Here is a 23026-nt window from a genome sequence, read left to right on the forward strand (position 1 = left end):
TTAAACATACTATACTGCTGTAAACTGGGACATGGTTTTGAACAGCTCTTTAGTGTGGAAGCTGTCAGAAAGCAAAACCAGAATTTACGCATATCCAATTATTATTATTATTATTATTTTTTTAGAACAGTTTTGAGGGCCCCATGATAACGCCACAAATGATTTGGCTCCTAATGGGCATGTTGCTTGTTCCTCCTTTCTGTGATATTGGGGAGCAGAATATCAGTTGATCACGCCAGAGACACTGCAAGGTGACACTGTTTTTAAGGTAACATCTCTTCACACATGTCTGAAGATTGCTCCCATAAGATATGGGAGCATAAATTGAGAGAGGGATCCTTAGTGTTACAGTAAACAAATGCGACCTAGACTGATATTTTTTCAGTTTCCTGTATTTAATTTGCTCTATTCACAAGTAAAAAAAAGATTTACTTACTAGATGCTGACGAGTCCTCAGAATACAGATCCACTCGGAGTAAAAATCACACCTGAAATGGAAGCACTAAGAAAATTTGACAGTGTCACCACAGCGAAAGGCAGAGAACTAGCATACTTCTCTAGGGACATTTTTCTAACCTATGCAAAAAAGGACCCAGAATAGGGAAAAATGTGTATAAGGATGATAACCTATTTTATGATACGATGCACTCATGATTACTTCCTGGTTTGGAAGCAAACACTTTGCCAGCACACCAAATCCAGGCTGCACTACCATTAGACAGATTTCAGATCAATCCTTTCAGGCTACACTCCTGATGCAGTTGGAGCACAACTCTTAAAAATCTGTAGGTGGACAAGTCAATACAGTCTAACTTTTTCCAACTTCAGGTACCAGAGATGGTAACCACTGCGTACCAGGAACCATCCATGGATGTGTCTACACCAAGGACAGGGTTCTTCAGAACAGCCCATTTGAATTTCACTGGCACAAGTTCTGAAAGGACAAGACTATTGTACTATCCAAGACAGCACATATTGACAAACCAGTGCCAAAACTAGAGTTTGCATAGGAAGTTTTGCTTTCATATTAGCCACAATATCAAACAGTAAAAAACATACTACTGGGTCCTCAAATGGTAGGGTGGGTGGGGGAAAAACAAACAAGGAACTACTGTGCTAAACCTCAGACTTTCTATGCCCAGCTGAAATTTTCAAGGGCCAAGTTTCAAATCCCTGAAAAGGGTCATAAAGGGGACTATGACTGTAATTTCAGTTCTGGATGGATTTGATTTTACTGATGTCAGTCTGACACTTTCCAAACTATGTACTCTGAAACATTTTTGCATAGTTAGGGCAGACAGTGCATGTGTTCACAAGATGAAAAGTTACTCAAAATACTTGCTTATAAAGTCTTGTCTCATGACACTGAAAATCCAGTGAAACTAGCCTGTAAGATCCTTTTCTAGCACGGAAAGAAAGCATGTAGTGAAGCCCACATGATCACAAATCACTTAGCAGCAAAATTCTTCCATACACAAATAATTTTGCACTAAACGTCTACAGACATTAAGGCCTTGCTCCTGCAAGGCTGCTGTGCTCCAGTGTAAGTGGAAGTTAAAAGGTACACAAGTTCTAGATACATTCCTTCACATTAACAAGGCCTTGTCTACAGCAAGAGATTTTCCTCAATTACACCCAGCACTGATATAGCTGCTTTTGTGAAAACTGCAGCATAGGCAGACAAGGCCACTATTTGCACAGGAATAATGCCCCTTTATGTATGGCTATAACCAAAGAAAATTTCATTGTAGAAGAGTCTCTAGTCACCAGTTAGTCCGCTCCCTTCCAAGGATGCCAAGAAGCCAAGGGACAGTGAATAGGCATAGCTGAGATTTGTGGGTAAGTGTAATCCATGTGCTAATATATCCCTCTCTTAACTACACAGAAATGCTCGTTAAAACAGGATCAGTTTCTCCATGCTTTGTACCTTGCACTTTTACATGTAATGCTCCATACCTGGGCTTTACAGGATTAAGCCTGCTGTTTAACGCTAACTGAAAATGACCGACTTGCTCTAAACAGGGCGCATGTAACAAAGCTGGATTTCACTTTCAGTTACCTCTATTGTGTGATTTTGCCGTTTCACCCTGGTTTGGGTGTACAACTTGGTGGAATAGTGACAGGAGTGGAATTAGTTCATTTTGTAAGCAATTAAGATGTGTACAAAAAGACTTTTCTTTTGTAATTTTTAATTTGTTGAAGGTCAGATCATTTAGGAGGAAAATCCTGTTACCAAGATGAGGGGGCCAGCTGATACGGACATTAAAATGCTGCACTGTTGTAACAGAAAGAATATGCAAAGGAAGGTAAAAGTAAACAGGAATGTTTAAACAACACACCTTGTTTTAAACACTAACATTCTGTTCATTTACCTTTGATAGTAATAATTTTGACTTCCAGCAGATAACACATGCATTACATTTCAGATACCACTCCTTTACCTACAGGCACATCTGTGTTAAAACAATCATGACTCATTCCAGCAAACATCTCTTCCATAACAGGAGCAATCGCTGTTATGTTTTTTAAAATTGAAGCAAAGTAGCATGCATGTACACACACACACAAAATGAAAGTTGTCAGGAAGATGTTAACAAACCTGTGTTCCATATTCTTAACACCTTCCAATATCTTACTTTGTTTAAAGATTCATCATGTTTCTAAAGCATCCATGCTACTTCCTAGCCTCTTCTGGGTAATTCATTCCAGACCACTTCCAGAAAGCAAAATTCATTGACTACTATGAGTATTAGTTTACTATCCGTTTTGTACAAACATGCTCTGTGCTGCACAATACAAAGACATTCTCTGCCCCAGAGATTCACAATCTAAAGGACACAGACGAGGCACCCAGAGAAATGCAGAGGCGTAGATAATAAAGGGGTTACTTGCTAGCAACAATGTCTGTACTCCAAATGTATTTACCTCCACAGTCCCACTGTAGAAGTCATGTCTAGCTACATTGTTATGGAACCTTTTTGAGCAGTATTTGCCCGATAGGAGGAATGAGAAATTCCCTCAAGCTACACATTCCATAGGGAGAGTACATAAATAACCTGCCTCATCAACTCCTTTCTATCTGCTTGACAAGTCATGGAACCAACTTCTTCCCTGCTCCATTCAAATCTGGCTGTAAATAATTTACATTGTTAGCATTAAAGATTAAAAGTGTTTTTATTTTAGCTTTTCAACTGTTGTGTTGTATTTTTGGTAGCATAGTTCTGAGTTTCCTTGAGTTTTGCCCAATATGGTTGACTAGTCTTATAAAAGAAGAGTTGCAACAGCAAGAATGAGGATTTAAGAAACGTTCCTCTTGGACAATAAACTGTAATCTGCCTCAGTCCACAATGAGAAATTCCTCTTGCATGTTGTGGAAAGGCACTCAAGTAAAACCTGTAACAACTGCAAGCCTTCTTTAAAAGGGCTCCAAAGGACCATAAGACCAACCCATTAGCCTAGTCCAGTAAGAGATTCTCTACAAAAGGAGTCTCCCAAGCATGACTAGCTGTGCAGATGGGGTTATCACCTTGTAATGGTATCCCATGAAAATCAAAACAGATTTTAGGGATTACAGAACCATGTTCCTGGGATGGAGGCAAGGAAAGCACCCCAATTACTGCCTCTTTGGATCTGTTGGAGGAGATCTAGAGTATTCTCCATGTGGATAATGAGCCCTCACTGGCATGGAAACCACAGTTCTGGAGTAAGATGCTACCATATATGGAACCAGATGGGTGCATGGTTCTTGTCAGATCTGAGCTTGGTACCATAGACTTCTCTGAACTGAGAAAAGCAGGTTCCCTGCCACGCCACTGCAATTCCACCTCAAGAGGAAACTAGCTCAGACACAGGAACATCTGACCTGAATATGACTACTCATTGTACATGAATTTAAGAACATACAAGTCTCTACAAGATTACAGGTTTAGTGAATATTTTAGTTTGTTTTACGTAATGATACCGAGAACTCTGAAATAGCATTATAACTGTCTAATACACTAATCACTCAAACTAAGATAACCTATTAAAACAGCCTTGCAAAATTCATCTTGAGCTGAGTTAGTGTTGGGGGGGGGAGGGGGCACACGTGCTGGGTTAAATGGGGTAGTAAACTAGCATTTTTATCATCATTGTGGAAGGGTGGATGAGAATATTTGGAGCCTGGCAAGTTTTCATGACAATTTACAAAAGGTGGAGTAGAAAATGGTACATCAGCCGTAACTAAACTTCACCATTTGCATCACAGCCACTGTAAATTAAAACTTTACATTTACCATAGTAGAATAAAACCTATATATAGATATATTGGAAGATCTAGAGAAAATATTTATACACAGATTTGACTCCCTATTAGTTAGCTGCCTCCAGGTAGGGCTGAGTGGTTTGTTTTTAAAGACATTTATATTGAGGTGTCTGCAGAAAGAAACATCTGCTGTAACAGCTCATTAGTTAATAGCAAAAGGGACATCAGAGCTGAGCAGTGGGACCAACAAAGCAAAATCAACTAAAGCAGAGCAGAGGTATACATTGATCACAGAATCATAGAAGTTTAGGGTTGGAAGAGACCTCAGGAGGTCATCTAGTCCAACCCCCTGCTCAAAGCAGGACCAATCCCCAACTAAATCATCCCATTGATGACCCACTAATCTGCCAATTCATTACCCAAGATCTTTTTTTTTTTTAAATCTAAATAAAATAGAGGTGTATACATTTATTTTTCTGGTGATAACCTACAATCGTTACATGCAGTGTTGTTGTAGCCATGTTGATCCCAGGATATTAGGGAGACGACGTGGGTGAGGCAGTATCTTTTATTGGATCAACTTCTGTTGGAGAGAGTGACAAGCTTTTGTGCTTACGCAGAGCTCTTCTTCAGGTCAACAGTTATAGGCAGTATATGCACTTTCAGGTTTTATGTATGTTGCTCAGTGTTGTATCTTTTTGCACTCACAGGAAGGTCCTAGGATTTTTAGAAGTTCATTTGTCTGTCATCTAAATAGTAATTTATCAGGACTATGACTCATTAGGTCATCGTATGAGGAAAAATCTTCAATAGCTGGGCATGTAACAAACAAGAGATACAAAACACCAGGCCACTTTGCTGAATTTTAACTTTGGTACCATAGAATACAGAAACAAACATCTCCCTGCCAGTTTTCTGATCTACAGAGACTTTGGAGCCATTTTCTCAGAAATAATAGCACCTAAGTCTCAGATATTTACTGCTCAGAATGACAACTTTCTGGGAAATGGCATTCACAATTCTTGTTTTAAACATGATGTAAAAACCTAGATTTAAGACTCAGCGGTAGTACAAACATTTGCTGTTAAAACCAGACAAGTGATCTGATAAATATCTGTGTTAAATCAGCGGGAACACATTCAAATATGAGGGGTCATTTAACATACTGAATAATGGACTGATATTCACACAAAGTGTTCTGTGGTAAAAGGCTCAGATATCTGCATCAACACAAATACCTGATTCTGCCTGGGGCTCAGAGACGCTTAACTGTCTAGCTACCAAGCTATTGACTTCAGTGCCAACAGAACACTGAAGTAGCAGTAGCTACCACAACCTCTCATTAAGCTTCTTCACATTTGCTAAGGGCAGGTCTAAACAACAGCCAGGATCGAGGCTCTGAGATCAATCCACCGGCGGTCAATTTAGCGGGTCTAGTGAAGACCTGCCAAATCGACAGCAGATCGCTCTCCAGTCGACCCCTGTACTCTATCCCCAACAAGAAGAGTAAGGTAAGTCCCCTGCTGTAACTTGACCTAAGGTGCGTTGATGCCAGCTGTTATTCATGTAGCTGGAGTTGCGTACCGTAGGTCAACTTACCGCAGTAGCGTAGACATAGCCTAAGAGTCAACCTCCTTTAGGAATAGGCTTTGCCTGTACAATTCAAATATTCAGGATGTTCAGTTAAAAGTTGAACGTGTAAAAATTACATTTTTAACCTATACTGTCACCCTAAGAAATATCAGACCAATTATTATAAATATATCTCTGTCACATTCTGCTGAACCACTGGGGACACTGCACACCACAAAAAAACAAAAACAGAAGACCATCCTCTAAAAAAAATGAATGTTTAATTTCATTAGTTGAATGCTAGTTTGAATTAGTTGAATGCAAGTTGGTCAAGCTAAAAATACAGAGAGATACACCTGTTGAATCACTTGACTTTCTAACAAAAGTTTATTAAAGCAGATGCAGTAGGAATTGTAAAAATATTCCTACTGCCCAAGGAAGACTAATGGATGTACAGGTGCTCCTAAGCTGATAAAGATACCAGCTCTGATACTGTTTATAGAAGACAAATTAAGATTCTATAGCACAACAGCAGAATTCTCCCTCTGTAGAACGTACTTTAAAAATTTGCAGGTAACCAACATAAATAAAAGAGAATGTGCACTGCTCAAGAAGTTCACAGATCCTATTAATATCTGTGTACTACCATAATATAGTACCTTGAACTAAAGATTACCTCCCACTTGAGAAATTCTGAAAGAATAAGGCTCTTTGGGTTCACTATACAGTCTAATCTTTCAATTAATAGAATAAGATCAAAGTCTGCAGTCAGTCAATTAGATCTGAAGACACCACAACCATAATATTCTAGAATAGGACAAAATGCTAACTGCACTATTTCCTGGAATTGGGGCAGGAAAATCTGAATGTTTTCTTGTTTAATCATTTTTTAATATAAGTTTTCAGTTTCCTAACCGCTCAATTCAAAATTCAAAACTATTCCTGGATTTCCTACCCCAAACAAATAAGTCCACACTTTTGAGGAGGAAAAGTGGCCATGAACAAGTCACTTGAGACAAGCTTACACAGAAACAAGGTGGTTATCAAATTAGGGTGTAACCTACAACCATAACACTGTAGCTCATGAAGATACTATGGTCCAGATTTGTACCAAAGCTAGAAAAGGGAGGATAACCCTAAACATTTTTCCTCTTTAATGGTATGAGAGGCTTGTAACAGCAAAATAATTATTACTGGGGCTTTTTTCTTAAATCGCATTTCAAAGAGTTCACCTAGTATTTAGGGCATATCCTGAAAGAACGTGAAGACTATACCATGCCCTTGACTAAATATTTGTTAGCAGCCTATATAAAACAGGCTCTCCACAAATGTAACAAGATGCCATCAGACCCCTTTCATTTCTTTGAAAGATGGGAGCAGACAACTTTCATTGCTGAATTTTCAATACTGCATAGCACAGAAGAAGAGAGAAAATAAACACAAGTGATCAGACAATTTATATTATGAGCTCAGTGAACCCTTGTTATGGATGAAATTAAAACCTCATTGAGACTGATAATTGAATGGTGAGTTCATGCCTACCATTACTGTAAGGATAAACCCCCACCTAAGACAAAAGAAATACGTGAAGCCATCAAGGAACTTTTGCTGAGTACTGTTTTGGGTAGGTGCTACATGTATGGGAAGGCAAAACAGAAACTGGAAAAGAGAGAGTGAAAGACAGCTGGAAAGAGCAGTTGAAAGAATGTAGCTGACCCTAGAAGAAACCTGGGGAGAAGTTTTTGGGTTGGGGGTACAGACTGCTTGGGGCTGTGAGTTACAAAAACAAAACGGTCTTCTGCTTCTTAATTCTTTCTGCATTCAGAGACACAGGGCTTTATGTGTTCTTTGTAAATAAAGAAGAGTGCATTAGAGAAATAAATACTTGACTATCACCAATTTCTACACCTAATTAGAACCACCTACCAGACTCCAGAGTTTTTTTGTTAAACTAGCCACTAAGGCCAAACAGGGTAACATTTTGAACATGGAGGTGGCAAATCTATCCAAGATTTATGCAGTCATGAGAACTTTATACAGCAAGAGCTCCTAAGGGCATTGGTTTGATTTACTGTATAACAGCACAGCTTGAGAGCAGCACAGTCTTTTAGGTTTTTAAAGTCGCTAAAGCAAGCAAAGGGTCACACGTCCAGCTTTCACTCCAGAGAAAATTCCCACGGTGGGCACGACTAGCGGCTTCCTCCTGCTGCGGTTTGCCGCGCCGATTTCCAGGACTCGGGAGGGGCAGGAAGTGAATCCAGGGCATGAGACGGGCGTGAAGGCTGGACCCAGCCCGCCCCAAGCGCGCCCCGGCTTCCGAGGGCTCGGGTCGGCGCGGATCCGTGCGGCTCTGGCGGGCCCGCCGCCCCAGGGGCTCCCCCCACGGCCCCGGGGGCACAGGGAGCAGCGGGCCCCTGTGACAGCTGCCTGCGGGATGGACCGAGCCAGGCCCCCGCCCCGGGCTGCGGGCAGGGAGCGGAGCTTCAGCCCGGCAGCTCGCTCCGGGCGCGGGGCAGCTCGGCCCGCCAGGGCACGGGGGCCGGGGGGAAGCCGGGGCCGGGGGGCGCCCAGCCCCGGCGCCGCGGCGCGGGGAGGCGGCCTGGGCCGGACCCACGGAGGGAATCCGGGCCCCGGCGGCCCAGGGGTGTCCGGGCGCGGCGGCACCCGGCTCCTGGGCCGGACCCGACCCAGGCGCCGCAGCAAGCCGGGCACCGGACCCCTGAGGGGAGGGGAGGGGAGCGGGCCGGGCCGGGCCGGGCGGCCCCAGCGCCCGCAACAACCCACCTGCGGCGGGCGGCGGGCCGGGAGCCGCGCACCTGTCGCTGCTGAGGAGACGGCGGCGGCGGCACCTACAGCGCGCGGCTCCGCTGGGGAGGCTGGCTCTGGCCACGCCCCCTCCTGCCGCTGGCCACGCCCCACCCGAGCCTGAGCCGCTCCCCATCTCCCTGCCCCGGGTCGTGTTGGAAAAAGCCGGGAGGCGGGCCGGCGCGCTCCCTCGGTGCGCATGCGCACTATTCTTCCTCGCCCCTCCTTGCCCAAGCGTCTGTGCGCATGCGCACTAATCTCTCGCTGTGCCGCTCCCCTCCCCTGGCGGCGGGCAGAGCTGTCCGGGCGGGTGGGTCCCCAGGGCCGCGGGAGGGTTCCCGGATGCACCGATTGTGTCCTGCCCCGAGCCCTGCTCGTCCCGCGGGCCCTGGCGGGTCTCGCACCAAGAGGCGGGAAGTGGCGCAGACCCTCCCGGAGCCGGCGGCAGAGGCGGCCCTGCCGGCAGCAGGGAGCTTTTGTTCCCAGAGAGCTGCCCCCCGGCAGGCCCCTCATGTAAACAGCTGGGTTTGGGGCGGGCTGCGCGGGTCCCCTGCTGCCACAGATCCCCTGTGTGGTCTTGGGCCGAGCTGGGGGCCTAATACCTTCTAGTGGACCAGCTGCTGCCCGCCAGCAAGATGCGTTTGAGCGAGGCAGCTCTTTCCCAGTCACGCAGCGCTGCCTCCATTTCCCCGCCTGTAGAAGGGGGATGATGAGATTTCCCTTTTCCCGCTCTTTGTCCCTCTTGCCTGTTTGGGTCGCAAACTCTTCTGCACAGAAACTCTGTGTGGGGGGCAGCATCTGGCACCCTGGAGTTAACACATGCTGCCATGAAACGAATGACCACAGTGAAACTGGAAACCACAAGGAATGCTGCTCTCCTGCCAGGTCGTAGTAACCGTGAATAAAGACCATCTCCCACCTTTTATTTATTGGTTCGTTAGCTTCAAGGAGGTAGCAGTCAGAGTGGAAAAAAAGAACTGCACAGCAGAGCAATCTGAGGCTGAGTGATTGTTTAGCCAGCTGGGTGCCCTTCATTTGCTGCTTGTAAGTAGATAGTTCTCCAGCAGCCAAGCAAGATAATCTGCATTCCTCTCCCTATACTAAATACCGAGATGTTGGCAGTTTTGTGTATCCTCATTAGCATGGTATGTGTGTGCTCTCTCTTCAGCCAGCAGAGTGGCTGCTCAAGATGTGTATCTATATAAAAACCTTGGCATAGCTTTGGCTGCTCTTTTGCTCTGGTTCTTCATACTCTGTGGGTTATAAATAGAAAGGTCCAAATCAATAATAAAAATAAAGTTTAGTATACCCTGCTCCAAATCTCCCCCAACATAGGCATCCTGGTTGGGAGTCTAAGGTGGCCTTCCTCGTGCAGAAATTCTGGGTCCATTGCTGATTGTCCCAGGTCTGCGTGACAATGTGATTCCATCACTCTGTGCTTGTGGCCCTGCTCCAGAACTACCATTCGGCACAGGAGGATTTACAGCTATTAAAACTTGCATCGGTTGTCTTCACTGCTCCATGTCTGCATGCAGCCTGCATGATCTCCTTAGCAAGTCACACCACCACTTTCTCAGGGGAACAGGGTGCTGCCAAAATGACCCCACGTCTCATGCCCTGTGTCTGCCTCCTGGTTCCAAAATGAGAATTACATTAATGCCAACAGTTGGAACAGGTCACTATTATGAGTTGGATTTATGCCTTACCACTGGTTGGAACAGAGGCCATGGACAGAAGTCTAGACTAGAGCATGCCAAGCTGGAAGTGGTTCACCTTTCTGGATTGGTGAGCTAAAGGCACTTCTATAGAGAGGCCCACGAAGAACAGACAAGTTCTCCCACAATACACTGCAAAATCATTTACAGAGTGATACAGCTTAGTGAATGCTTTTTTTGAAGCAGAGAACATGATTGCAGGAGTCGGAAAGCCTCACACAGGTGTATGCAGCACTAGTGTGGATGCAACAACTCCACTATGCTTTGCAGTGGGGTTGCTCACATCGGGACCAAGCTAACTCAGGTGCTAATCACCTGGGTTAAACCTGCAGACTACAGTGGAGACATACCCTAAGAGAAGAAACCAAGGGCTGAATGTGGACAGGGAGAGGAAAGTCCCCTCCCCTACCTAGATGTGGTCCTGCCAGGGTGGTGCTGAGGACCAGGGCCAATGCAGGGGGGAGGGGAGGAGCTTGCCTTGCTGTGTTTCATGCATGCCTGTCCTGCCGATAAAGAGACAAACTTGTCTCCAGGGCTGTTAATCTGGCATTTTTCACTAGCATTATATTCTCACACATTGATTCTCTAACCCTCATCTACACACACATTTCAACTGGTTCAGATAAATTGATCCAAACCCGTGTGGATGCTCTTATTTCATCCTAAGAGCAGGTTCTTTCAGTTTAGCTTAAACCTGTTCCTAACCAACTTAAACTAAATTGATATAAGCCTGGTTAAGCCAAAATAAGAGCATTCTCAGAGCCTTTTGCATCAGTTTAATCAAATGGGCTTAAAATCACATCTTTGGTTGAACTGGTGCAGCTCTGAGTGTGGAAAAGTCATCAGACTCCTTTGAAAATCCCACCTCAAATTATTATTATTTCTATAGCACCAGTGGGAGCTGGATGGGGCAAATGTTTCCTGTGCCAACCCACCTGAAGCTTTCAAGGATCCTTATATTTATTTTACAAACACAAGGAAATTCCCCCCCACAAAAATCTCTGTTAACTTCGACTTAAGGTTGTTGAAGAAATGAATGTAACTCAAACACAATACAGACCATTACACACCCGAATCACTAAGAAGACAGGAAATTACTAGCTAGTTTACATTAATTACAGTAATATCAGTATTGATATGTGCACCTTACATAGTCCAATAACAACCTGAACTCTGACGCAGAAGATAGACACATCACCAATTACACACACACACACACACAGATGGGTGACCTATTTGTTGAAAGCATTTGTAAGAATGTCTTGATGGAGGAAGGTTGCAGCTGTTATCGGAATCTGTAAGGTAAACTTGCTCAAGTCAATCTTATTAATTAAATGTATGAAATGTAAAGGAAATAGTATGTTTATGTAAGTTACCTTAGTTGGTCATTTCCTGTCTTTCTAATGTATACATTCCTCAGTGGTAATGCTGTAGTGATGTATTTTAATTAAAGGTTACATTAATAATAATAGGTTTCAGAGTAGCAGCCGTGTTAGTCTGTATCTGCAAAAAGAAAAGGAGTACTTGTGGCACTTTAGAGACTAACAAATTTATTTGAGCATAAGCTTTTGTGAGCTACAGCTCACTTCATCAGTGAGCTGTAGCTCATGAAAGCTCATGCTCAAATAAATTTGTTAGCCTCTAAGGTGCCACAAGTTCTCCTTTTCTTTTTTTTAAATAATAATATAATATTAATTACTTCAACAAACAACTCCAATTTAAGAAAAAAATTTCCATGGGGATTGCATCTATCTGTGTATCCATTTTCTATTATTATTAATAATAATAATAATAATTAATAATGTATATTATGGTAGTGTTTAAGGGCCAATCAAGAGTGGGGCCTCCTTGTGCTAGGTGCTCTATGAACACACAGTAACAGGTGGTTGCTATTTCACAGTCCAAATAGACAAGACAGACACAGGATCAGGGGATGGGTATAACACCCCCGCAGAGTGAAAAATGTGATGTCAGCAAATGGCATATTAATTCCATCACTGTTTTGGGGCGGGGGAGTTTATTGAGGAGGGGATCCGCTAAACAGGAAGAAAAGGGAAGCGGTGAGGGGGACAGGGCAGGGGAGAATATGGTAATAGGGTCAGGTATAGAGCAACGCTGAAGTGAAGAGACTGAAGGTGTAGGGGAGTTGGAGCACAGGACAGAGAAAGTCCAGTCAAAACTAGAAACTTCTCCGCATGTCCCCAGGACCAAAGATCCCTGCTTTGGCTGCTTCTGTCTCTACTGGTTGGAGTCTCTGGCTGGCTCCTCTCTGCGGTTTTCTCGAAGGCCCACATGGAAGGAGGGGTGGTACCATCTGGGTCCCAGTGCCCCAAGAATGGGGGGGTCTCCCCTGCACAGTTCTGGATCCCGTGGGATGCTGGGAGGAGGCGTGGCTCCCACTGGATCCCATTTTACCCCCTCCTCTGAGAGCAGTAGTCTGTGCTTCTCCTTAAATATACAAATGTAAAACTTACTATTTTTAAGCATTGTAATTAAAATAATTCTCTTTTATTTAAGGAGTCTCCTGCAGTGTTGGGAATCCAAACAGAAGGTACTTGGGTTAGTGCACAAGAACCAGAAAGTGAAATTGGCGTGTTTAGTTTCACTGCTCAAATAGCAAAAAATAAACAGCCTTTTTAGCACATTACTTATTTACATTACAGCAGCATTCAGAGGCCATAATCAGAATTAGGACCACAGGCCATTATATAAACATCTAGTAAAAGTCAGTCCCTGTTCCAAAGAATTTACAGTCTAAAGCCGCAGTCCTGATGATAGTACTACACATGTAGACTTCTCCACGCATGTGGAGCCCTTTGGACTTCAAGAGAGCTCCACTAGGGTGCAGAGATCTGCCCAGAGCTGCTTGCAGGATCAGGACCTAAATCAGGACAAGATGTGACAAGGGACGTGGCACACAACAAGAAGGGGGTGAGGAGATGCAAGGTGGCAGCCGTAACAAGACACAAGGTTGCCGAGATATAATTTGCACTGCATGCTTTAATGTAATTTAATGTAAAGTGTCTGTCACATTTATTTGTTTTAATACATTATTTTAATGAATCTCTAACAGGCCATCTATTTATGACATCATCAGAAATGGTGAAAATTCAGTGAGATTTTAACTATTCTTTCTGGATTAACAATCTCAGGTATAGTCAGTAACATAGGAACAGGGTTTTGGTTTTTTTTAAATGGGCTGGATTCTCCTCTTACATTACTCTTAGAGCAGTGGAGCTCAATTAACTTCAGTAGAGTTTTTCCTTATTGGCATGGGAGAGGAGAATCAAGACCAATACTTATTTTTGTCTCCACAGTCTGTTTAATATTTCACCTAGGGTCAATCCTGACATATGCTGGTACTCTGTGATGGAGGCTGAGTTCTTTCATTGATTCTCAATCAATTGTTGAGGCTGCTCAGCTTCCTATCGTATGGTCTCAGCACGCTGCAAAATTAGGCAGCTATTATTTGAGGGCAGCATTCAGTGATATGGCCAGTGCTAACACCCAGATGCCCTTTCTGTTTCTTAGAGCTACACCCAGTCAATTAAGTTCATAGAAGTCCCCTCCCAGCAACACTAGTTTAATCAGTGACTAAACTGGAATTTTACTTTATTTCCAAGTAGTCTCTATCAGTATGTACATTCAGCTTTTTATGGAGCCAAGGCAACAGAAAAACAAGCACAACAAACAATACAGTGGCAATCAGGAAGGCTGTATAAAAAGTCCCAGGAGAGATCTCACACAGCTCATATATCAGAAAAGCATGTGCAGATTTGGGACTGAAGATCAGAGGTTCTAGGCAGGATGGAACCATAGTGCTCCAGAAAACATGTGTAAGAAGTTAGAACTGACTCTTTATGGAGCAGAGATAAAAGAGCAAGCACAGGATCAGATCCTAGTGTCCTTATTCAGTCCACACTCCGGCAAATAGGGTATGCCCCCGCCCACCATTCCTTACCCCTAATTACAAGAATGCCATCTCAACCAATTAACCAAAACCTTAATTTTACCAGATAAAATCAATTGAGGAAAAGTTCAGTGGCATTTTACAGTCAAACCAGTTAACTGATTGCAATACATACAGAAGTCATTGTATATTATCACAAGCCAGATTCTTGACTGCATCAGAGCTGCTCAGGCATAACAGAGAGCAGAAAGCTGGCCTCGTATCTGCCACAATCATCTTGATCCCATATTTACCCTGCAAATCTAGAATAACATTAGAGTTACTCCAGATTTACATGGGTATAACTCAAGGCAGATTTTAGGAGGTTTGATTGAATAAATACTAATTAGGAGCTGATTCTCATTTACACTAAGTCCTCTTCTCTAGCTGTATGGGGCAGGGTTTAAATTATGGTTTAAAATGGGCTTAAAATGGGTTTAAATTATGATATACTGGTAGAGCAGGGTAAAGAGCCTCAGAATTAGGCCTTCAAATGAAGGATTTGGTCTGAGATATCCAGTCACATCAGAGGTTAATAAAGCAAAAGCCATCATTACATCCTGGTGAAAGAATTCCAGCCTCCCTCAGACACAGAACATTTCAGAGCCGCAGTGCAAGGATGGTTGGATAGGTCCCCCGGTCTGTTCCAATCATCCTTTGTCATGTCCTTTCTCGCTATGAGCTCCTTAACTCTAAGACATTTACTGTCATTTTCACATGATGAATTACAGAATTTCCTTCCCACTCAGCCCTCCTGAGGGATTGAGAAAGAGGCTGACAAGCATAGCTTTTCATTTCATTCCCAGTGTGTGCATTTCATTTTATAGTGGAGGCTGAAGTAGATCTCTAATAAACTACTACTTCCTTAATGCCACGGATCTCAAGTCACTGTTAATGGTTATTGGATCTCCATTTAACCCAGTGGTTCATTGTATCCCTCTGTGCTCTGCTTTTAATCCCTTGTCCATATGCACAATATGCAGTTCAGGGGGAGAGGAGGGGACCAAACTGGGAGGAGGCTCAAGTGAATGGCGCAAACACCGTCATGGAGGGGTGTTCATCTGAAATTTGTGGTTTATGCAAATACAAAGGAAATATAGAGACACCCTGCAAGGACTTGGCTCGTGTGTGGCCTCTATTTGAAAAGATAAACAACAGAAGTGCAGAAGAGTGCCCTCATAGGCGGTATTCTGGATCAGCTAAGGGTGATTCTTCTGTAGCTCATTTGGTAGGGGCTCTTGCTTTTGGAGAAGGGGAATTTGAGTTCCATTTCTGTCGTTACAAAGTTCCAAGAGGCTGTGTCAAGCAGCACTGTGACACGCAGAGAATCATAGAAATGTAGGACTGGAAGGAACCCCAATAAGTCATCTAGTCCAGTCCCTTGCATTAAGGCAGGACTAAGTAATATCTATACCATTCCTGAGAAGGTGTTTGTCTAACCTAGAATGATGGAGATTCCACAACCTCCTTAGGTAATTTGTTCCAGTGATTAACTACCCTTACAACTAGGAAGAATTTCCTAATGTCTAATTTAAATCTCCCTTGCTGCAATTTAAGCCCATTACTTCTTGTCCTGTCCTCAATGGATAAAAAGAATTATTTACCACTCGCCTCTTTATAACAACCTTTTACGTACTTGAACACTGTTATCATATCCCCCCTCAGTCTTCTCTTCTTCAGACTAAACAAACTCATTTTTTTCAGTCTTTCCTCATTGGTCATGTTTTCTAGACCTTTAACCATTTGTGTTGCTCTCCTCTGGATTTTTTCTAATTTGCCCACATCTTTCCCAGGGTGTCTTGCCCAGCAGAGGGCTCCTAGCTAGCCACGGATTTATTACAATCCTGCGCTAGTGATTTGCCTCTGCACTTCCACCTATAAGAAAAGGAGTACTTGTGGCACCTTAGAGACTAACCAATTTATTTGAGCATGAGCTTTCGTGAGCTACAGCTCACTTCATCGGATGCGATGAAGTGAGCTGTAGCTCATGAAAGCTCATGCTCAAATAAATTGGTTAGTCTCTAAGGTGCCACAAGTACTCCTTTTCTTTTTGCGAATACAGACTAACACGGCTATTACTCTGAAACTTCCACCTATGGATCTCAGTGTGCTTTGGTAACAATCATTGACTGAGAGGCAGGTCAACATTATCCCCATTTTACAAATGGGTGTTCTGATGGACAGGAAGGGGAAGTGACTTGCCAAAGGTTATACAGTAAGTCAGTGTTAGAGTTGGGAACAGAACTCGGAGTTCTCCCAAGCCTGTGCTTTATCTACTAGATCTGCTTTCTGACTGAGGCTGTCAAGTGAAGATTTCATTCACCTTGTGAAGAATTCAAGGTGGAGAAAAAGTGACCGACAACCCAAGAAAGAAAGGTGATGTTGGTTAGACACTATGTTATCACCTCCACCCCCTGCCTCTCCCCCACTCCATGGACCTCGCCTACTGCATTGAACACATCCCTGACTTTCCCCGTCCTCCTCATCCCTCTGATGGAATGAAAAGCAGCACTTCCCAATTACCACTTTCCAGCTGCAGCACAACGAGAGCTATTTTCCAGAGACACACATTATCGAAGAAAGCCACACAGAAATGGGTCCTGTAGCAGAGCCTGTGAGCCCTGCTCTGATCTCCACACTGTAAATGCTACAAGCCAGAGAAGGCTGGGTTGCAGGTGGCTCTGGGGGTCCTCTTTCTGAATGGATCATTGATAATGTAGGTTGCTGGCAAGTGAAGAGAGCTTTTCCTTACTTTTCTTCTTTACCGTGTTTGTCTGTCTATCCTCCAGCTGCATTTGTGTGACCAGTAAACCATGGAAATGGAGGCCAAAGTGTTAATGTTGTTGATTTCCCCCCTTTCCTTCTGAAGCTTATCAGTTGGATTGTGCTCTTTGGATTATGTTGTATGAAAAAGTCCATGCAGCAACCAGGGCCTCATAGAGGGTGACCAGATGTCCTGATTTTATAGGGACAGTCCCGATTTTTGGGTCTTTTTCTTATATAGGCTCCTATTACACCCCATACCATCCCGATTTTTCACACTTGCTGTCTGGTCATCCTAGCTTCATATCTGTGGTACAAGCAGCACAGTGGCTCCAGGAGAAGAAATACTCTTCACCTTCCCCTCATCAAATCAGCATTAAATGGAGTTAAACATTAATATCCCTCCTGGCTGCTCACTGTGCAAGGTCCAAGAGGAAAAGCATGCTGAGTCAGCAACTGGTAACTGCAGTTCCTATCCCTTCTGCCCCCAACTCCTCCCTCTCGACATGAGTCACTACTTTCTTCCCCCCTCTCCCCTCCCTCAGTGTTTTCAGACCTGGATGAAACTTAAGTAGAAGGCAGAGGAGTGCTGTAGCTGCCCGGACTCCTGAGCCTTGGCGAGCTAGCTGCTCCTGATGAGTGTGATATTGAAAAACTCCCACTGGCTGTCCTAGTTAGTGGACTGAGAGGGAACCCACTGTCTCTAAATGTCTTGCTTTTTCTGTTTTAGTGCCAGTGCTGAAGTAACAGCCCCAGAGACTGAAGTATGTCAGAGGCTGAACTGGTACAGCACGGGCAGCAACAGAGCATGCTTCCTTTCACGCTGCCCCTGCCAATCGGCCTTTGTCCCCGCACTCTGTAGCCAGCATTAATGCTGTAACACACCCATGGTAGAAATCAGTTGCTATTTTCATGTTCAAGCTGCAGCCATTTTGCCATCTGGATTATATGAGATCATTATAACTCTGCCATAGATACAGAGGGTCAGTTAGACCCACCGAACAACAAGCATTACACTGTTGTCATGGTGCTGCACACTGGGACCATCTGGAACTTTACAACAGCAGTGGGGACAGAGCTCAGCGCCTTTTGCTCCAAAAGCCCAGCTTGAGCTCAGGGAGAATCTCCATCAGCTGCTAGCAGGCTGGGGCCTATGCCACAGGATGGAACTGTTCTGATTCCATCCAGCAAAGACCAATGGGGAACATACACACCAGCCAGTTCATTACTCTCCCTCTCCTTCTCCATTCAGACTTTTTATACAGATATATTTTACATGGATAAAGAGAATCCTTAGTACATCTGTGGTGGTTTCAGGTGGGTGGGCCAGAGGCATGGGAGGAGAGTGAGCAGAAGATGAGAAAATCCATTAAATTTAATTTATCTGCCACAGAATATACAGTTCAGCACTGCCAGGGTGCTGGAGGTACCCAGAGCCTGACAAAGTAGATTGATTGCTCAATGCTGTTGCCTGGGTGTCTCTCAGAGCCAGACCTCTGTACTGTTTGCCTTGTACTCAATGATGTTGGAATAAAACTGTAATTCCTGCTCATCAGCTTGAAGGCTGCCAGGGTTACTTACCTCACCACAGCAGGACTGGTTTTGCCTGGGAAGGGAACCATTTACTCCAGCAGTAACAGAGGTTTGTGAAAATACAACTGTATGATTTGTCAGAAGCTCTGGTCCAGAAGCAGAACTGACATTCCCACAGGCTTTGTGCAAACCTTTGCTACAGTTATGACCCTTGTGGGTTTGTGTGATGGTACGGCTTCTCTCTACAACAGCCCACGCCCCCTTGCCTCAGCTCCCCTCTACAGTATAATCACACTTTGTACAGCTCCACACAGTCCCCCCATCCAGGGTCTTATTTATTAATATTGGAAGTGGAGTTCAAGTCTGATAGAGGCAACACTTCCAGTCTGAGTCTTCACCTTTGTCTTGAGTTCCCTTGGGGCTCCTTCCCACCAAATCAGTCCACTCCCAAAGTCTTAATCCTTCCCAATCAGTTCCTGCTTCTCCCCAGCAGGGACACACTGCTGGTCCTTTCCTAGACTCCAGTTACAAGACATGCCAGACACAAGAGACTCTAGCACATGGACACTCCTTCCAGCTCCCTCTCCCACTGAGAACAAACTGCTGTCTGTATCTCTCATCAACCCTGACTCTCATGCTCTCAATTCTCTAAGTCCCATGAATTAGGAGGAAAACGAAGCACAGGTCAGAGCTGGGTTCTGAACCTCTTAAAGGCCCTTTGACAAACCGGTTGGAAATGGGTCTGTGATGAAGTGGGGGAGAGTTTCTTGTTTTTCCTTGTTTCCTATGGGGGATTTTCTTGGTTTTCCTATAGTTTGCATGCAGAGGGGATGGGACTCAGTTTCCCTAGGTGCTACGGGTTTAATGAGGTGATGGGAGAGAGAGTTTGTTGTTACAGAGAACCGGCGAGGGAACTTGGGACCCCAACCACTGGCATGGAGAATGGAGACCCCAGCGACTGGTGACCCAGAGGCCCAGCTCAGGAGTCACAGCCAGTTCTGGCCAGTGGGAGGACAATGCGCTGCGAAGAGAGGAGAGGGGGCCCAGGTGACCCTGTTTACGACCCTGTTTACCTGGAGAGAAGACAATGGACAGAAGCGGGGCTTGGGGCCGGTGATATCAGATGCCCAGCTGGGAAGCAGTGGGGGGGTCTGGGCTGAAGAGAGGGAGTAGGCAGAGCCCACCTGGATGCAGGGGAGACTTGGATGTGCTGTGCTGAGGGAGGCCAGGCCTGAGGCCCTGAGAGTTTCTTGTGCTGTGTTCAACTAAACCCTCCTGTTTTACGCTGGCTGAGAGTCACTCTGGTCTAGAGAACAGGTTTGCATCATCCCCTTCGGGAGGGGGTGGGGGGGGTGGAGGCCCTGGGGGTCCAGCGCGAGTGGACTCCCTGAGGAGGCCCATCACAAGAAAAAGGTGTGCTAAGGCTCAGAGAGGTGCAGCTTCAGGAGGTGGAGGGGCTTAACTCCGAGAGAGAGTGGACCCCTGGGAGAAGGGCTGTCTCACTGAAAGGGGCACCCCCCGTGGTCCGCACGGGGCCAAGAGTGGGAACGATCTGTGAGTCCGTGACAGGGTCTCATGTAAGAACCTGGAAAAAGGAGAATTTAAAGGTGAGGTAAGAGCAATAAGAAGTGTTGGCTGTAAATTGCTCCCACTCCTTTTCATTAAGTTGCATTGTGGGCAGTGAGGGCATCCCTGGATTTTCCATGACCTCTTTCTCGCCTCGCTGCAATTTAATGAAAATCAGCATTTCCCAGATACTGCTCTCCAGCGGTCATGCCACCAGAGTTGCTCTCTATGGAGATGAAAGGAAATAGCTTAACATCCAAATTAATTTCCTGCCTTAAAATGAGATTTCAAGCCAGATGTTTCTGATAGGCTTGTGGACGCTAGCCTTTTCTGGGAATTGTACCCATATACCAGGCGGAGACATCCAGTGTCCACTGCCTCCCATACCTCTAACAGCCAACAGCTCCATGCTTGTCTTGTGTTCACCAGAGAAGCTCTAGCTGCTTAATTGGTTACACTAGGACACACAACTGAGTGGGGGATGAGGAGAGACGATGCTCTCCGGTGCACGGTGCAGGCTACGTCATGTCAGTCATACCGCACAGCGTGGCTACAGGCATCCCACAGGTGTGATCGGGGACAGAACTCGGACCCTTCTGTTCCAAGAACAATGGACCTGACCACTGCAGCTAAAGGAGTGCAGCTATCAGGTCTTACCTCATCTTGGGGCTGCTAGGCACAAACCCACATCGCAGACTGTTATTATTATTACCTTTATGTTGCAGTAACATCTAGAGGCCCCTGTACAGCTCGGTGCTGCACACACACATAACAAACAGTCCCTGTCCCAAAGCCACTTACATGCTTGACAGGTTTCAGAGTAGCAGCCGTGTTAGTCTGTATTCGCAAAAAGAAAAGGAGTACTTGTGGCACCTTAGAGACTAAACAATTTATTAGAGCGTAAGCTTTCGTGAGCTACAGCTCACTTCATCGGATGAAGCTCATGCTCAAATAAATTGGTTAGTCTCTAAGGTGCCACAAGTTCTCCTTTTCTTTTTACATGCTTGAGTAGATCTGATATTTCATCCAACAGGAGAGGCTGTATAAGCTGCCCTTCTGTGGAGGTATTTATACTGCACTCTTAGTCCATGTACCTGAGCTTCTCATCAGAGGCAGGGAGAACACATCTGGAACCTCAGCTCGCAAGCAACCCACGTTAGACTCAGCTGCATAGTTTAAGATGGGGAGAGACTCCTGGAAGAGCTTGCAGCCCAGATGTCAGAGCTTGGCTGCACTTCGCAGGTGTAGGCGGAACAGATGTGAAATATGAGGAAAAGGGCTGTACATGAATAGCTGCAGGGTTGGGAGGGATGCATTTCCCATTGTGTCTGGGAGCTGCCAAAACTTCAGGGCTGCTGGGAGTGTGATTCTATCTCACACCCAGCAGTAATTTATCTTGATCCCATCTCAGCTACTCCAGGCCTCCTGACTACAGTAGTTATTAGTAATTTGCATTTGTCAGAGTGCCTGGTAGTTGCAGTATTTAACTTTTGGCCTCTTTTGGAAGCAAATTCCTGATGCTCTGCCTCCAGTGCTCCTTTGAGGTGGAGTTTCCTCTTGCAAAATGAATGTGAGGGGTGCTGAAAAAGCTATGGGTGGCCTAAGTCACTCGGTTCTGATGACTGTGAAAGATTTTGCTTTTGGTTCAAACACGTATGTCACGAGCCTTATCTCCATACTTCCCCAGCGCAGTAGTCAGAATGATCTGAAGATGCTATTGTTCCAGGTCCTCTATACTAAGGAATACATGACACAACCCCACACCTCTATGCAAATTATTGCAACTCTGATAGAGTGGCCAAGCAGGGCTAGGACGTCAGAACTCCTCCCCTTATCAGTCACCTCAGCCCACCAAAATGAGATAAAGCTTGCCATAGTCCAGCCCAAATCCATATCAAGCTAATGCTTGCCTGAAAAGAACAGCTTTTCACTTTGCCATTCAGTCCCTTTCACTATATAACCTCTTGATTTCAGTATATAGGGCACATGAATTTTGCTCTGTAACACACACGAGCAGAAGGTGCAATTGTTTCTGTTGCTGCCCCTTATTCAGCTAATAAGAGAAGGCCCAGGGGGATGGAGGGGCACATTCCTGAACAGGAACAGAAATTCAGTGGAAGGACTGGAGTTCAACAGAAGTTGAGATTTCAGTGAAACTCCCTTAGGAGCCTTTGACAATCCCAGACTCAACAGACTGGAACATAAATTGCAGGCTTTACAGTAAAGGCACATGGCCATGAAATAAACACAAAAATAAACTTTATTTGCTTTCTACATAAATTTCTGTTGTGCATTAAACTGCATCTGGACTATCCTATATTTACATGGGTTTTTACTTGTGTCCATATGTTTTCCATCTGGGAAGGTTCTGGACTCTAAAAAAAAAAAAAAGACAGGCTTATTGTTACAAAATACTAATGATTTAATAGCTATGCAGAGCCCAGACTTGCACACCTGCTGCATCTAAAGTCAATGGGGTTGTACGTATGTAAGAACTAGGGACATTAGTGACTGATATCTACAAACAAAAGGACCAATCCGGCAAAGTGCTGATTAAGTGCAACACCCACTGATTTATTTGGGTGCTAAGAACACTCGGCGCCTTACAGGGTCAGCCCTTTAAATAGTATGGGATGGTCTAATGGTCAGAGAGCAGGCCTGGAAGTTAGGAGAGGGTGACTTCTAATCCTAGTGCTGACATCAACCCCCTTAGATACTTAAGGGTTGATTTTCAGAAATGCTGAGCACCGGCAGTTTCAGCTGGAGTTACGGGTGCTCAGCATTTCTGAAAATCAGGCTGTAACCTCTCTTGACTCTGTTTCTTCATTATTTTGATACCTTGACACTGTGGTAAGGGGTGCACTAGAAATTTATGAACAG

General features: G+C 44.7%; 2 protein-coding genes across 8 annotated transcripts in view; both read right to left on the reverse strand.

The window, feature by feature from the left end:
• The window catches only part of LIMA1 (LIM domain and actin binding 1), a 41679-nt gene extending 32949 nt beyond the window's left edge, over window positions 1–8730 (reverse strand). Inside the window, exons 1-2 of one of the 4 annotated variants that reach the window (XM_073318478.2) lie at window positions 8600–8730; window positions 437–488 (exon numbers count right to left, since the gene is read on the reverse strand). The gene's annotated coding sequence lies outside the window, so the exon portion shown is untranslated. Of the gene's footprint in view, window positions 1–436; window positions 8197–8599 lie in introns of those variants that run through there. The other 3 variants (XM_073318479.2, XM_078849475.1, XM_078849474.1) reach the window with 3 other exon arrangements.
• A 3407-nt stretch (window positions 8731–12137) lies between these two features.
• FAM186A (family with sequence similarity 186 member A) overlaps window positions 12138–23026 on the reverse strand; it is a 29858-nt gene continuing 18969 nt past the window's right edge. For 3 of the 4 annotated variants that reach the window (XM_073318908.2, XM_073318906.2, XM_073318909.2), the window contains one exon: window positions 22389–22521. In XM_073318908.2, the coding sequence (XP_073175009.2) occupies window positions 22479–22521 (43 nt within the window). In that variant the 3' untranslated portion in view covers window positions 22389–22478. Of the gene's footprint in view, window positions 12784–22388; window positions 22522–23026 lie in introns of those variants that run through there. The other variant, XM_073318907.2, reaches the window with a different exon arrangement.

This window comes from Lepidochelys kempii, chromosome 20, assembly GCF_965140285.1.
Source record: "Lepidochelys kempii isolate rLepKem1 chromosome 20, rLepKem1.hap1, whole genome shotgun sequence".
NCBI lineage: Eukaryota > Metazoa > Chordata > Testudines > Cheloniidae > Lepidochelys > Lepidochelys kempii.